A 16393-nucleotide genomic window follows, 5' to 3' on the forward strand; every position below is an offset into this window, starting at 1 on the left:
AAATTGGGGTTGGTATATATTTCGGCACGCTAGGGTTTACGCTACCCTTTTGCTGAAATGGCAGAATCGATCTCCAGGTCGCTGAGGGACGGATGCTTGGAAGGCGAACACGCTCCCGCATTGACGATCGAGGACTCCCTCGCTTCCTCTCTCGGTTCCAGCGTCTTCGATCACTTCCTCGCCAACCTCGCTTCTCAAATCGCCGCCGGTAAATCTCAAGCACGGTTAGCGCTGCTTCTCAGGAAAAAAGTTCGATCTTTTTTTTTTTTTTTGGATTTTTCATTGTCGGTCACTGATTTTACGGATTGGTTGCGGCAGCGGCTTGGTGCTCGTTGCTTTCAATCGAAGCCCGACTTTCTACTTGGAGTTGCTGAGGCGCAAGGGAGTAGACGCACAGCATGTGGATAAACGGTAGGCGGAAGGCTTTTCCTTTCTCTTTTCTCGCTGCTTGGCGTCGTAATGCGACTTGAAACTTCGCTCTGGCACGATGTGGCAGGGTTCGGATTTTGGACTGCTACTCCGACCCTCTTGGTTGGAAGAAGCGAATTCCGCCATTGAAGACTGCTCAAAACCTACGGGTGAAGGCAAATGTCGCCGCTTTCAGCGATGCGAGGGACACTAATAAGTTGATGACTTCAATTCTCGACCTTGGACAAGGTACTTCATACAGTGGCTTGATGCAACTTCCTGCAATGTTCTTAGAGCTCTCTTACATCGACATTGCTATATCTATTGACAGAGTTTGTTGGGCAAGACAAGTCTCGATTTGCAGTCGCCATTGATCTGGTATGCTACTGTTCTTATTCCAATGAAGAATGATTGATTGATCTCAGTGTTAGAATTTTTTTTCGAGCTAATCTGATCTCGCAATCACAAACTGTTTCAGTGACCAAAATTCATTACTACCAGAAATATAATCATTCATGTTGCATTTGGTTCCTTATGATTTCTTATTCATAAGGAATATTTATTCGTGTTCCTCTATTCTATGTCATTACTTCAAGCCACTAGTTTGAATTCTTGTTCTTTCTTCCTTCCATCGATCAGTCTTTCACCCAACCATTTTCAGGTAAGTAGTTTGTTGCGATACACTTCATTACCAACAGTCGCCGGCCTACTTAATAAGCTTCGCAGCAATGGTATTGTAGCATTTTCCCTTCTTTCTTCCTTATTATGTAGAGTAATTTGAGGATGAGAAATTTCTTCGTGTCATTTTGTTGAATCGACACTTGATTCCACCTATAGATCAAAAATCACAAGCAACTTCATTAATTTCCAAATTGCAGATCAAACATCCTGTATCGTTTGGTTAATCCATTCAGACCTCCATGAACAAAGGGTCTCCGCAGCCCATGCGTATCTGTCTACTATGGTTGCTAGTATACAACCGACAGCGCAGTGCACTGACGAACAAACAAGCTATCAAAACCTGGGGAAGAATTCTGATGAAGCAAAACTTCATGTACGCCTTAAACGTCGAAATGGGAGAGTGAAGCTACTCGTAAGCTCCAGTCGTCTTTTGATGTTTGTTCCTTTTCCCCTCGTAGAAGTATGCCTTTAGTCGATCAATTTCCAGGCAGAAGAACTACATCTAGATCAAGTCGGTGTTAAGTTTACAGCCGTAGGTGCTCAAAATTCTAATGTCGCGAAAAGCCTTTTGCCAAAGGTTGCCACTATTCATGTTTCCTGGAAACTTCTGTTTGTAGGCTTAACTGATTGGTTTCGATGTAAATTGTTCATCCCTTCGTCGGCAGGTACAATTCAATCTTCAGCTATCAGAACAAGAACGCGTCGAAAGGGCAAAAGTCGTTCTTCCCTACGAACATCAAGGTATAAATCTTATATCGAAGGCTATCGTTATGACATTGTTATAAGTCGATGCATTCAACACATGTTTGTCGTAGGCAATGGTGAGGAAATACAGATTTATGATGGCCGGCGATCTCTCTCCGACAGCGTCAGCCAGCCATCTGCTTCGCCTGTGATATTGGACGCTCAGGTTGCTCCCGGGAAAGGCGAAATTCATTACGTGCGAGATTCAGACGACGAACAGCCTGATTCCGATGAGGATCCAGACGATGACTTGGATATATAAGCGTATGTTCTTGTACATAATGAACAGGTTTCGATCATCATCGTCGAGTTCAATTCAATTGCTACTGCTAAAATATTAATTATGGTCGAGTTCTTTGGCGTCACAGGTAGCCATTGCCGACGTCAGCATGGTTCGGATCATCTGCTTCCTTCTCATCTCCCTCACGCTCTTCTCTCGGTTCTTCCCGTACGCCTCGAAGAACTCCTTGTTCTCCTTCTCCAGTTCACTCCACACTGCTTCTTGTGATATTCAAATCAATATTTTGTTTTAAAAAATGTTTTTTTTAATCAAGAAAATGTGTAGCGCACCGGTGGAAGTGACGACGGGGTTGACGTGGGCGTGGTGCGAGAGGGCGTCGACGCACTCGTCCTTGTTCAGGTGGAAGAGCAGGCACTTCTCGATCAAGTGTTGCACCTGAAATTGAAATTAATACAAACATATATATAATATAATTATATTAATAGAGAATAATAGGAGAAGAAAAGTGAGATAATGACCATGAGAAGGTAGGAGGCGGATGAAGCTGAAGGATCAGCCATGGAGGAGGAAGGAAGAAGGAAGGAAGGAAGACGAGGAGGGTGATCGAGAAGGGTCTGGTTTAAAAGGAAGCGAGAGAAGTGGGCCAAGGAGTCACGTGGGGGAGAGGCGACCATTGGTGGAAAAGGAACGGATTGCCACGTAGGACGGCGGACTGGCGGGGGCCGGTTTCACGTGGCCGGCGGTACTCAGATTTGACTGGATCGATGTGGGCCAGGGGTGAATTTTTTTTATAATGGCGGCGTGCGTTTATTTCGATTTTTTTTATAATGTTAGATGAGATATGGTTTTCAAAATGTCTCAAAAAAGGATGCCCCGCAGTAGATCCGATCACGGTTCGGAACCGTCAGTTCGACGGTTCATGACAGGTCGACCTTTAATCTTAACCGCCCAAGACGATTACGGTTCACGATTCAGAACTGCCGGTTCACGGTTAGGTTCACGGTTCGTCACGGTTCGCGACGGTTCGAGATTATTATATTAAAAATTTTAAAATTTAAAATTTATTAAAAAAAAGGCTTGCACTTATTAAGTTGCCTACGTATCCCCTTAAGGTATAGAGGAATCAAAGCACACGTAGTTCTTTTACATTTTACCCTTTTACATTACTCACTTCCATTTCCTCCCGTTCCTCCCGTTGTATTCGTTCCTTCCGTATCAAATTCTTCGGCTTTGTCTTCTGAAAGTTGCATTCCTTGGATTCTTTTCTCGGCTCTGGTCCAATCGTCGAGTAATGCTTGGGCTTCTAATGAGTCGGGAGACATAGTTGATCGCCGTTCATCTAGTATGTTGCCGCCGGCACTGAATGTCTGCTCCACAGCAACAGTTGACACTGGGCATACTAAAATTTCTTTAGCAATTACGGAGAGAACGGGAAAGCTTTGAGCCTTCTGTGACCACCACTTTAAAATATCGAAATCTTCACTATCTGCTTCATTAAAATCAAAAGAAGTGGTAAAATAATTCTCAAGTTCTTGTGTGGAACTTGAGGATCCTCGTGGACGTTTCGTCCGTTCTTTTAATAAAAATTGTGCTTTTGAAAGTTTTAAATTTGTACTAATAGTTTATTGTTGTGTTTCAGAAACATTAGTTTGTATTCCATATTTCACATAATATTGATTATAAATATCACCTAAATAATTTCTAATAATATATATAATACTAGCTGGATCAGGAGAAGAAAGATCTTTAACAGGAATTAAAGCGTCATAGTATAAAGTTAGCATTTCTTGTAAAATTTCTAATTTAAATCTAGGATCTAAAACAAATGCAACTAAATAAATTTCAGGAATTAAATAAAAATATTTTTCCCATTTAGTTTTCATAGCTAATATACAAGAAGTTAAAGCTTCATTATTGATATGTTCATTTAAAATTAATAATATACTACAAAAATTCACTAAAACTAAATGAGCAGTGGGATAATAAACACCAGAAAGTTGTTCGGTTGCATTATTAAATACTTTTAAAATTTCACAAATAATACTACAAATATTCCATTGTTGTGAAAATAAATATATATTAGTATTACTATTTTCTGTAAAAAAATAAACATAATAAATCTTTATATTGAAATGAATCTTGTAATAATTGATATGTGGAATTCCAACGTATTGGTACATCACATGGAAATATTTTAGGTCTCATTCCATTAGCTCTACAAAATCTACCCCATTGTTTCATCATAGATGGATGAGACCATAAATATGAAATTGCGATTCTAATTGGTTTAATATAATTTTCTAAAAGTCTTAATCCATCTTGAACACATAAATTTAAAACATGACATACACAACGGATATGAAAAAATAAACCACCAATAACAGGTTGGCAAACAAATTTCAGTTCATCTATAGAAGCGGTATTAGAACTAGCATTATCTAATGATATTGAAAATATTTTATGAGTTAATCCATATTCTTCTAAAATTAAACATAATAATTGTGCAATGTTATGGGCAGTATGTGATTCATCAAAAACTCTATAAGCTATTAACTTTTTTTGGAGGATCCAAGAGTTATCAATCTAATGACAAGTTACACCCATGTAAGAATGAGTTTGCCAATGATCACTCCAAATATCGGCACATAAAGAAACTTTATTATTTAATTTATTAAATTCATCAATTAAATTCTTTTTTCCTTATTTTACTAATTTTTTAATTGTACGAGTAAGTGTAGTCCTAGGAACACATTTAGCAGATGGATTAAGAGATTTTTTACAAAAATCTTCAAATGTGCATTTAGATCCAAAACTAAAAGAAAGATGTTCTACGGAAATAAATTTAGCTAATGACTCTCTTAATTTATTATCAGAATATAAAAATAAACCGGAATCAGTACTACTACCGCTAGAAAATCTAGATAATTGTGTTTGAGAAAGGTCGAGTCTATATTCCGTCGGGTGCTTCGTTTCTACATGTCGTTTTAACGATCCATAGCCGCCGCCGGCTTGAAATTTGTAGGAAGCATTGCAATGCTTGCATTTTGCACGCATTTCTCCCGATGGAAGAGTGACTTTCTCAAAATGTTTAGTAAAAATAGAAGATTTTAGAGGAGGATTATCCCGAACCTTAGAAGTAATTGCTTCAGTACTTCCTTGTGTTTCGGGCGTCGGAAGGTGTTGGGCCTCGATCTCATCATCGGTGGATTGAATGTTGGGAAAAAACGGTCAAATGATCCTAACCGTTAGAAAAAAAAATAAAAAAATCAAAAAAAAAAACCTCAAACGGCTCCGAACCACCGATTAACTGGCGGTTCAGAGCCGTTGGAACCGGCGGTTCGGACCGTTGGAACCGCCGGTTCCAACGGAAAACCAAAAAAAAAATTTAAAGGCTTGAACCGCCGGTTCAACCTGCCGGTTAACTGGCGGTTCACCGGTTCCAAATGGGTTGAACCGTAACCCAATTTGGCCCGGCTAACCGGGTCAACGGGCCAACCGGCCCGTGGTCGGGTCTACCCTACAGTCGAAGTCCGTGAGTGTGTGTCTACTTTGAAAGGGAAATTCTGTAAAAAAGAAATGAATTTCGAGATGTCTACTCATTTAAAAGTTACATAACACAGACTTATACTAAGATTCATTTAACCAGATTTAAAATACTGCTAGTCATACCACTCGATCTGCCCATGCTACCAGTCCAATCAACGATCAACCAGAAACTATTTTTTGTTGGACTTTTGCTTGCAATAATTCATCTACGAGGATAAGTTAATTATAACCCATGCATTGCCCGGCCCTCGCTCATCTCGAATAGTTTGTGTGACAGTGAGAGAGGAAAAAACAACCAATGAAACAGTAGCTGTCCTTGCGTTGCAACCTTTTTGGGATAAACACAAGCGGCTGTCTTTTCTAAGCTTTTGTTTGTAATCCTTCATTTGAATCCGACCATTGCAAGTTACATCAACCCCTGAGCCCAAGGACCTTTTCACTGAAAAAAACAAATCATACAAATAAACAGTTAGAGAAGACAAGAAAAAAGGTAATAATAAAAATTAAGAAGATAAAATGTAATATTTTACTAAAAGATCATCTAAATAATGTTATCCCACCATGTTCCGATAAACCATTGACAACCATCAATGCTATCGGTAACACTAATTTCGTCTACAATGTTTATAGATTGTGCTCGTTCATTTGGAAGAAATAATATCTTCCTGATCCTTATTTTATATCATCAGTATTATGTCAATTATGATCAGGAGGTGGACCGTTCATCTTACATGGCCACATGGGTTTGGGCCCACTAATGCAGCAATCAAATGAATGAAGAAGATCTATGAAGCACAACCTTCCATGCTGTTTTTGGAATTTTTGATAAAAATCCATTGACTTGTGAAAGCTAATTGACCTGGTGAGGCCTCTGGGTAGAAACAATTGGGCACGGTTCAGTCTAATGCATTGAAAGCCTCCAAGAACGAAACAATGCTGTTGTTGTTGCTCTGCAGGTTTGACAGTTAGGGGTACAGGAAATTAGAAAACGACTGGAACAATTTGGATAGTCCATCTCTTATTACCTGACTCATGTGTCTCATTCCGATTGGTACACAATCCAGGAAGCACGAGACCATTGTCTTCTCCAAAGATCCATGAGACACTCAGCAAGATTCCTGAGAAAAAAGGACCTGAAATCGTAGAGCATTTCAGCGTGATAAACCGGAAGAGTTGTTGGGGGAATGAACGTGAAAGCACAGGATTGCAGGCCCCTTTTTTTACAGTGTACTGGAGTGGGGCAAATTCCAAAATGTGCAATGAAAAACTCCTTGATCACTGAAATGTGTATGTGATGAACTCCAATGTAAAATGAAAGTTCAGCCGACCCAATAAAACCTCAATAACAAGCTTTTTCTTTCTGCTCGAAATCATTTTGAGTTTATGCTTCCACAAGGTTGGCACGTAACCTTGAAACTGAAAAATACTTTACATAATCATCTTCATATAGGAAGAAAAATCATATTACCAAACCTTCAAGAGCAGTTCATGTGTCATGTGATAAGTAATAATAGAATGATGTAAGGACAATTGACGACATATTTGAATCATCTGTATATGCAGCTGTGAAACTAGCAGATGAAACAGTCTGCTGAAAGCAAATCCCTGTAGACACGTCAAAAATCTTAATGATGAATACTACAAACAGAAGGACCACAGTGAGTTCTTAAATTCATAGAAACATTGATTGTTCTTTAGTTGGCATATAAAAGACAATAATAACACATGGTAGTGCCAAAAAACATGAAAAGGGAGTTCCCCACACGAGTCATATCAGTTCTTAACGGAGACAACGTGACGAAGCAAAATTCTTCAAAATCTTAACGACAATAACATGCAGTAACCACAATAGATTAAGGGATATTACCTGCTTCAACCAGCCATCCAAAACGAAGAATCCCAACTTCCAGGCATCTTGTGACAATGTTTTTCATTGACATTTGACATATCTCAAAGCCACACATAGTCAAGTGAATAGGTCCATAGCCTGCTGCAAATAGAATTATGATGCTATAATAAAATATTAAAATGGACCTTGTGCCAAATTTTCAATTAAGGATAATACAAAGTCACCACTCCAGCGTCCAGGTACAAAATGTCCATCATGTCTGAATGGATGCGATTAAGTAGTACAAATTACAAAATCTCGAACGCTGAGTCATAACAGGGCTTACTAGAGACAACATGATGGAGCAAAATTCTTCAAAATCTTAACAACAACATATACAGTAGCCACAATAGCTTAAGGAATTACTACCTGCTTCAAATGCACCAGTGATGCAAAAACGAAGTAAAATTCCACCTTCAATGCCCAAATATTGTATCCACCTTTGACAATGTTTTTCATTGACATTTGACATATCTCAAAGCCACAAATGGCCAAGTGATAGGTCTATAGCTTGCTGCAAATAGGGTTATGATGCTACCATACAATCTTCAAATGGACCTTGTGCCAATATTTGCAATAAAGTGATAATACAAAGTAATCACTCCAGCCTCCAGGTACAAAATGTTCATCCATGTCGGAATGGTTGCAATAAATTAGTACAGAGCGAATATTTCGTCCACAAAACACAAACAGACATGGCCGTACCTTGGTCCAGTATGTGTTTCAGTAAAACACGTAGATTTCTAGCATGGAATGCAGCAGTAGTAATCTGCATTTCAGGGATTGACAGAATGCAAACAGGGAGAAATTGAATTGTATTATTCAATCCTGGCAAATTCATTGTTAGTACAACTTTTCCCTGTACAGAAGTAATTCCTAGCAACCACCTGCTCAGCTTCAATCTCAACCTTTTGATAATTTTTGTACAAACTTGATTTAAAAAATAAGGCCAAAGCCCCTAGTTCAAAGAATGACCATATCTTCCCCATTCTCGATTAAAGAATGGATGCATGAGGGCTTCTCGTGCCCCTAGTCGCTCAGTTGGATCATAACGGAGAAGCCCTTGCAGAAGATCAATCAAATCACCAGCAGAATGATCAACATGCTGCATGACTAGATTCTGCAATAAATTATCAGTTATTAGTAGAAACCATCTACATCCCAACTTTGTGGAATTAAAATATTTGAAGACTCAAAACTTATTCCAAACAGAAATAGGTCAAACAACAACCTACCTGAAGGCGAGGCAATTTCCAAACTGCTCTAACGCTTTCCCTTGAAGATGCCCCTTCAGGCCAGTCTAATCGTAATGCTCGACTTTGCCTGAAATATTTCTCAGCATTCCGACTACAATGAAAATGCAAGCAAAATGAAATCCATCAACTTTACTTGAAGTTCAAACTCCAACATGCAACGAAATTCACATAAAGTAACAAATTCATATACTTACTCAGCTTTAACAACCATGTGCTGTGGAAGTGGTCCTAACACCCTCTCCATCATAGCTAAATGTTCCAAGTTTTCATGAGTTTGAAAAAGTGCCTCCCCCTGATTATTAAGACAAAACACCATGCTTTATCCCACATTTAACATAAACTTAAAATCATATTTTATATATGATTCTCTTATAATTCTATATTAATTAACCACACAACAGAATTCAAATGTTCAATCCCAATTATAATACTATTGTGGTCGTTTCACTCTTACCAGACAAGCCATTTCTACCAACCGAAGGCAACTATAATACAATTTGGAAAAGGAGATCAAATGTAATCACACCATCTACTTTCGACAATGATCCGGCACCAAGGGTTCGACAACAATTAGAGTGAGACAGTAGGTAACCCATATGGATCTGAGCAATGCAAGTGAATATTTAGTGTCACTGAAAGTCATATCTTGTATAAGTTTGGTGTGTTTTTCTGCATTAATTTGAAAAAGGAAATTTGATAGTGTGTATGAGTCTGCCGTGAGCTAAAAAATTTGGTGTTTGCCTTAATCAAATATGGTGTTCAATTATAAAAATAAAAAACACAGAGTTGAAGAGGTCACATTAATTAATCTGAAGTATGCCTTCTCTGGAAATCTGTGTATGAAGACAACCAAAAAAAATATTGTCGCAAAAATTTAAACCGAGATGCTCCTCAATGAAAGATAAAAAGTAAAGATTGGCTAGCAGCAAAAATATAACTAAATGAAAGTGGTTGAAGATCACACTTCAGATAATCGATAAAGAGGCATATACAAAACCAAGTAGGAAAGAGAAAAACTGGAGTTGATGAGTGAGAATAAACTAACCGAACAAAGCTCAACAATAATGCAACCTACACTCCACATATCACAGGGATAGTTCCACCCAAGTCCTGTAAAACAATGGGGAAGGACAATGTCTTAAGTATTTAATTTATTGCAATTGCAAATATGGAGAAATAAGTAAAAGCAAATAACAATGACAAAATTAAGCCAAAATAATTATTTCTTACCAAGAATAACCTCGGGTGCGCGATAATGCCTAGTTGACACTACATAATTGTGATCCTGATGTTCAAACGTTGTGCTTCCAAAGTCAATCAGCTTAATGGCACTCGATTTTGGAACATTTTTGAACAAAAGAACATCCTTAGGAGAACGAGATAAAATCTGCATAAGCAAAAACATGGATAGAAACATCTAATAAAATATAATCTAAGCAATAGTGAAGCCAATCATATTTTATGGAGTAAAAAAATGCAGGTAGATCCTAGGTAGGACCACTACAATACCTTGTAATCAGGAACTTTAACATATTCAGGGGAGACAAGAAGGATGTTCTCTGGTTTCAAGTCAGTGTGAATTAGCCGTAAGTCATGCATAACTGCAACAGAAACAGGAATAAATGTTAAAAAACCCACTGTAACTAAGTGAAACAAATCATGAAAATATTGAGCACCACACGATGGTAAAGTAAAATTAATATATCCTAGAATTTGAATAGTGAAATCAAAGGACAAAACAGTTACATGCAACAGACTCCAGAAGTTGTCTCCCTAGTTCCCGGACTAAATCAATGGGGAATGAGCGATAGCTATTTTTCCGAAGAAAGTCATATAAGCTTGGTCCAAGTTTCTCGAAGACCTGTTGAGATCAGAAGAATAAGCAAATGTTCAGAAGAAATATTTGAGGGGACAGTAGAAATCTAAGCCAAAAATACATATGTACTTACTATACAAATATGATTACGATAGTCAAACCAATTCCGTATTTGCACACAACTGCATGGACAAAACCACACATATGTATACATCTTAAAGTCCTACTTCATGGTATAACTAAGGAATTAAATGTTTGACCTACCGAATGCCACTTCTGTCTGCTTTTGCAAGCCTCTGGAGCACATCAATTTCAATCATTGCAGCCTCACGGTACTTCTGAAGTGAACGCACCACTTTTATAGCAACTGGTTCTTGATTTTCTAAGTCCAAACATTCAAGAACTTGTCCAAAAGTTCCTGCAGTTTAAATGATGCATATGACAATAGAGTTTTTAACAAGTTAAGTCAAATCCTGTTTACACCCATGGTCACATTCGCATCACTTGGACATTTATTGTGGATGAATAGAGTGAAAAAACATGATTGTCCATCTTGTGACTTTTCATGCTAGTATGGTACGGAAAAAAAGTTGCTCACCTTCACCCATTTTGCTTAGTATCCTGTCTGCATAGAACAATAAATTGTGTGTTAATATTAGATTTTATTCAAATAAGCTACAAAAGCAAAAAAAAAAAAAGTTCAAAATTAAAAGAAAGTACAAAATATAAAAGACCATGTAAAACACACCAGAGGGGGGAGTATAAAACATCATTTATACAGTTTTACTAAGCAATGCTATGTCTTTTAGGATTCTAGCATTGAACTACTTCTTGCAGGACTTCCCCTGTGCATAGAATTTAACCATCAAGTTCAGGATGGAGGGTGTGGTTCCTCCATACCAAGGGCACCAAAATATCAACACAAACTATGAGGAAAGAAAGGCATGAGAGAAAAGCATATTGGCTAGTGCTTCTGAGACCCCAATTCATAATTGAAAGTGACACAAAAGGCTTCTACCCTTCCATCCCTTGGATAGATAGACAGAGTAAGCAAAGAGTTGGTTTTTCACATTCTCAAACAGTTGTTTTTGAAAAAAAAATAATTTATTGAATCAATAAGCGAGATCACAAAAATAAGAGAGAGTAGCTTTGGGAGATTGTTTGATGATATGCTATAAGGAACTTCAAAATTATAACATCAAAAGATAAACCAAATCACAAAGGCAAATGAAAGCTTACAGAAAAATTGGAGAAGTATTCAACAACAAACTGATTTGTGGTTTAGGCACAAAAGGATTCAAACAACAAAATATAAACAGCCATTATAGCTGAAAATTAAAATACTAGCGCCTGCTTAAAACATAGAAAGTACTGGCACAAGCATAAATAAAGTTCCAAAAAAATTACATCTCGGTGTCAAATTCTCGCCAACACTGAAAATATAATGGCCATCTTTGTCGTCTCCCCTCCAAGGCGGAGATACATATCGAGGAACTCCAGTATGGTAGAAAGATTGCCAGAACTGATTAGTAGTATTAGCCGTGTGCATAGCTTCCTTCCCACAGTAGAATGACAGAGCAACCTGCAAAACAAAACCTTTTAAATGGCCAATTTTTAAATCTGTAAATTCAGAAACAAATGCACAAACAATACCTTCAGATTTTTTGCTTTCTTACCAACATACGTGATACAGTAAGCCAACAAAATATATATATACAGGGCATATAAGCAAACAGGGATCGAGAATACAGAATAAATCGGACTAATAACAAACGGATCTGCCGTTTCTTACCTTTAATCAGTTTTAAAAAAAAACTTTTTGGCCAATCTATCATGAGAAAAGAACATTACTTCGACAACTACATAAGACAGATCGAAATATGAAATCATGAAATCAACAAGGGGAAACGGACCTGGGGAGGGGGAATCGGAGGCGGAACATCCCAACCAAGCCTCTGCCTCTTCCGCGGGCGCTTGTCGGCGCCCGCGTGTGGGATCTCGGCAATCCGTTGCGTCTGCATCTCAGATCCAATTACAAAAGCAACAATGGATCCATTAGGAGGTGGAATCGAAGCGAAAAAAGGTCAAAGGTAGAAGGTTGAGGATGGAGGATGCCCTCGTTGTCTTCTCCACTCCTACCAAACCAAACCCCACCGTGCTCCAACCAAACTATAGTTAGAATAACCTTCGACGTGGTCTCTCGACCGTAGTTTTCTGGCGTCGCAAATTTCAGTTTTCCTTCACAACTTTCTCAAATTACAAGTTCAGAGAATAAACTTAGTACAATTTGACGCTTTCAATTAAGAAAATCAAAAAAGTATCCTTTATTTTTATTTTTCCTTTTTATTAAGACATCGATATTATATATACAATAATTTCCCGAACCACGTATTTAATTTTACGCATTATCCAAAACACGTACTTCATTGATCAAATCAATCCTTTTTCATTCTCTTTCTCATAATACTATCATCTTTCTTTTATTGTTCATCCGGAAAAAAAAAACTTTGAATCATTTTATTTTAAAAAAAAAACTTAATCTCCTCCTTTATATCCGTCAAAGAGTTTGTTTCTGGATCAAGGCTTTCATAGTGTATGACATTATTGATTTAAGGCATGAATATATTCAAGAGTTATAGAGGAGTACATAAATGTTTATATAAAATCATTTCGACTTCTCTAAATCTATCAATCAATTTTGAATGAAATTGATTGATGAACTTTCGCTACTCAAAAAATCAAATAAAGAATCAAGACACAGTAAGATGACTAAAATAGTATAATCTTTTAGTTCTGATTTCATTACTTATATGTTGAAAAATGAACCAAGAATAATAGTGAAATCTTATTAAATTCTGAGGCTCCTTTTTCAAAAGAAGACATCAATAGTGAAATAGATTGTATTATGCAAAATCATACTTAAGAATTGATGGATATTCCATCTAGAATCAAGCCTTTAGAATGTAAATGGATCATAAAGAAGAAATATAAGGCTGATAGAACTATTGACAAATACAATGCAAGACTTGTGACAAAAGGATTCAAACAAATGGAATGTCTTACTTCTTTGATACATATTCACTCGTAACAAAGATTACATCCATTCGAGTTTTTATTGCTATTGATGTAATACATAACTTTAAAATATATCAAATGGATGTGAAAATAATCTTTTTAAATGGCGAATTAGAGTAAGAAATATATATGGAGCAACTTGAAGGATTTGTGGCTCTAAGACAAGAAAATAAGATGTGCAAATTCGTGAAGTCACTGTATAGTCCACACAACAAGCACCAAAATAGTAGCATGAGAAATTTGACAAAACTATAATATCAAATGGATTTAAAATCAACAAGTACAACAAATGCATATATATCAAAGGCACACTTAACTCGTTTATTATCGTTTGTTTATATATAGATGATATGCTCATCATGGGTAATAATCATGATATAATCATGCATGACTACTAAGAAGATGTTAAATAAAAACTTTGATATGAAAGATATATGTATAACAGACATTATACTCGAGATTAAGATCACTAAGATATTAGAAAAAAATTGTCCTTTCGCAATTTTATTATATTGAGATACTACTAAGAAAATTTAATGCATATAATCTTTCCCCTATAAAAATACTGATGGATTTAAGCTTGTATTTAGCTAAGAACCATGGTGAACTAGCTAGTATCATAATTGGATTATTTGAGGATAATTAATAATTTGATATAAATAATTAACTACACACGTCTGGATATTACTTATGCGGTTAATAAATTAAGTAAATTCATAAGCAATTCAAATGATAACTATTGGAAGACATTAATAAGGGTTTAGGGCTATTGTGATGCATCTTAATTAAAGTATAAATTACATTATACGAAATATTCAACGATACTAGAGGGCTATTGTGATGCAAATTAAATATTTGATATAAAAGACTCTAAATCCACTAGTGAATATGTATTTATCATTGGTGGTGGAGCAATGTAATGGAAATCTATGAAACAAACATGTGTAGCTCAATCAACTATAGAATCTGAGTTTATAGTCTTAGATAAAGTCGTAGAAGAAGTCGAATAGCTTCATAACTTCTTAGAGGATATCTCATGTTGGGTAAAGTCGGTGTCTGCCGTGATGATACACTGTAATAATCAATCGACAATTATAAATATACAAAATAGCATGTACAATGGTAAGTCATGCACGATATATTCGTCAAAGATACAATATCATTAAGTAGTTGATCTCAAATGGAGTTATCTCTATTGATTGTGTTAAATCGAAAGATAACTTGGCAGATCCATTTACAAAAAGTTTGAGTAGAAATCAAATATATTAAACATCAAGAGAAATGAGATTAAAAATTTACAAACAAGAACATTCGTAGTGGTAACCCAACCTTATTGATTGGAGATCCCAAGATATTGATTAAATAGGACAATAAAATTATGAAAGTTCACGTGAGCACTTGGACTAGTTCCTATCTAATTCTTTATTCTTAAGATGGAAAAGTGTTGCCAAATTAAGTTATAAACTTTTAATGATATCTATACTTGAAAAAGTGAGTACGATAGAATATTCTTGATAGAAGGTCACTTATGTAAGTGTGAAGATGGTCTGCTTCAATGAAAATGTTTATGAATCCAAGATGTTGTCAATGGCCAAAACGGACACAACAATGAGAACTATAAAGTTGTGAAAAAGTTATCATATATGTACAATTATCTTGGTTTACAAAAACGGCTGAGTAATTCAAGACATTACATTCATTAAGCAACCTAATAAATCCGATAGTATTCTACTATAGAAGGTTCAAAGCCGTAAACTACCTCCTCTAATGTAACAATCTTTCGATTGTACTCTCTTTTAGTGTTAAGATATATGTGTGCATTAATTTTCATTCACGTGGAGAATTCTTAAAAATTTAATTTTAAATCAATTAATATGTGAATGAGAAATTACTTGATATGGATTGGTGACATGGCTTAATCTGGATCATTGGATTAAGATAAACAAATCAGATTCATCCAAATGAGAGGGTATAAGTGTCTCTTTAGATGACTCAATCTCAATCATTGAAATTAAAATGAAATATTTAGATGCATCCAAATGAAAAGACAAAGTACTCTTTCAAATTAGACTTGATCTAAGCGGTTGATTTCATAATGGATGAATTAGATGAACCCAAATGAAGAGACATTGTGTTTCTTGGGAAGGGATGCGACCTAGATCATCCAATTCAAACTGGACGGATGAAATATGATTGAACCAAGAGATTCTTTTAACCTTTCATAAAGTATAAATAAGCCCTCCCCCCCTCCCTCCGCTTTGTCATTTCATTCATTCAATTCAAAGCAAAGCAAGCATGCATTCTAGATTTGAATTCTAGAGAGTTTGAGAAACTTTTTTTATTCAGAGGTCTTGTAATTTGCAGCGCTGCTATTGTAAGATAAAGTCATATCTTAGGAGATGATTATCATATCCCGTGAGCACCATATACAGGTCAAATTTATCTTAAAGAAATAAAGTCCAACTCTAATCTCGATTTCGCCTAAGCTAACAGTGTTATACTGTCATTCTATCTGTGTTCAGATTGCACCACCACTATCAGATCCAACAAAGAAACATAATATCATAACAAGCAAACACATAATACACTAAAAATATATATATATATATAATTTATTTAAATATAGACGAAGATATAATAAGATATCCATAATTTTAATAAGCTAAAAAAAATGAAAGATACAACTCCTTCCATGCAGTAAAATTAGCAGGCATCCTCCCCCCTTCCACAACTCCATT

At 36.3% G+C, this 16393-nt stretch overlaps 3 protein-coding genes across 4 annotated transcripts; 1 reads left to right on the forward strand and 2 right to left on the reverse strand.

Moving 5' to 3' along the window:
* The first annotated feature begins 57 nt into the window (after positions 1–57).
* Positions 58–2317, forward strand: LOC141831424 (elongator complex protein 5). The gene is made up of 10 exons (XM_074718779.1): positions 58–224; positions 319–411; positions 497–657; positions 740–786; positions 1070–1139; positions 1287–1501; positions 1577–1666; positions 1755–1830; positions 1905–2097; positions 2202–2317. Exons 1-9 carry the CDS (start codon positions 58–60, stop codon positions 2093–2095), a joined length of 1110 nt encoding a protein of 369 aa, XP_074574880.1. The 3' UTR covers positions 2096–2097; positions 2202–2317.
* LOC141831426 (uncharacterized) lies at positions 2038–2656 on the reverse strand. Of its 2 annotated transcripts, none has more exons than XM_074718782.1 (3): positions 2593–2656; positions 2404–2509; positions 2038–2328 (listed from the first exon to the last, which is right to left on the reverse strand). In XM_074718782.1, the coding sequence occupies exons 1-3, from the start codon at positions 2632–2634 to the stop codon at positions 2171–2173; spliced, it is 306 nt and encodes a 101-aa protein (XP_074574883.1). In that variant the 5' UTR covers positions 2635–2656; the 3' UTR covers positions 2038–2170. The 2 variants fall into 2 exon arrangements, with proteins under 2 accessions (XP_074574883.1, XP_074574882.1); XM_074718781.1 differs by having other exon boundaries at positions 2038–2331.
* Positions 2657–8247: 5591 nt separating this feature from the next.
* On the reverse strand, positions 8248–12744 carry LOC141831423 (serine/threonine-protein kinase AFC1-like). The gene is made up of 12 exons (XM_074718778.1): positions 12494–12744; positions 11988–12162; positions 11179–11205; positions 10845–10998; positions 10714–10762; positions 10511–10625; positions 10274–10365; positions 9995–10151; positions 9810–9874; positions 8959–9056; positions 8744–8855; positions 8248–8628 (listed from the first exon to the last, which is right to left on the reverse strand). Exons 1-12 carry the CDS (start codon positions 12599–12601, stop codon positions 8467–8469), a joined length of 1314 nt encoding a protein of 437 aa, XP_074574879.1. The 5' UTR covers positions 12602–12744; the 3' UTR covers positions 8248–8466.
* Positions 12745–16393: the final 3649 nt, after the last annotated feature.

This window comes from Curcuma longa, chromosome 7 (genome assembly GCF_044706935.1).
Source record: "Curcuma longa cultivar G26 ecotype Majalengka, Jawa Barat chromosome 7, ITB_CL_G26_1.1, whole genome shotgun sequence".
In the NCBI taxonomy this organism is placed as follows: Eukaryota; Viridiplantae; Streptophyta; class Magnoliopsida; order Zingiberales; family Zingiberaceae; genus Curcuma; species Curcuma longa.

Excerpts from the sequence above, each read along its gene's own strand:
- LOC141831426 (XM_074718781.1), bottom strand. The coding sequence starts at position 2,634 with ATGGCTGATCCTTCAGCTTCATCCGCCTCCTACCTTCTCATG. Across the intron at positions 2,510-2,592 it reads CCGCCTCCTACCTTCTCATG|GTGCAACACTTGATCGAGAA; the intron begins GTCATTATCTCA and ends TTTCAATTTCAG. Across the intron at positions 2,332-2,403 it reads CCCCGTCGTCACTTCCACCG|CAGTGTGGAGTGAACTGGAG; the intron begins GTGCGCTACACA and ends TATCACAAGAAG.
- LOC141831423 (XM_074718778.1), bottom strand. The coding sequence starts at position 12,601 with ATGCAGACGCAACGGATTGCCGAGATCCCACACGCGGGCGCCGACAAG. Across the intron at positions 9,057-9,809 it reads TTATTGTTGAGCTTTGTTCG|GGGGAGGCACTTTTTCAAAC; the intron begins GTTAGTTTATTC and ends CTTAATAATCAG. Across the intron at positions 8,856-8,958 it reads CACATGGTTGTTAAAGCTGA|TCGGAATGCTGAGAAATATT; the intron begins GTAAGTATATGA and ends TTTTCATTGTAG.
- LOC141831424 (XM_074718779.1), top strand. The coding sequence starts at position 58 with ATGGCAGAATCGATCTCCAGGTCGCTGAGGGACGGATGCTTGGAAGGC. Across the intron at positions 658-739 it reads AATTCTCGACCTTGGACAAG|AGTTTGTTGGGCAAGACAAG; the intron begins GTACTTCATACA and ends ATCTATTGACAG. Across the intron at positions 1,831-1,904 it reads TCTTCCCTACGAACATCAAG|GCAATGGTGAGGAAATACAG; the intron begins GTATAAATCTTA and ends TGTTTGTCGTAG.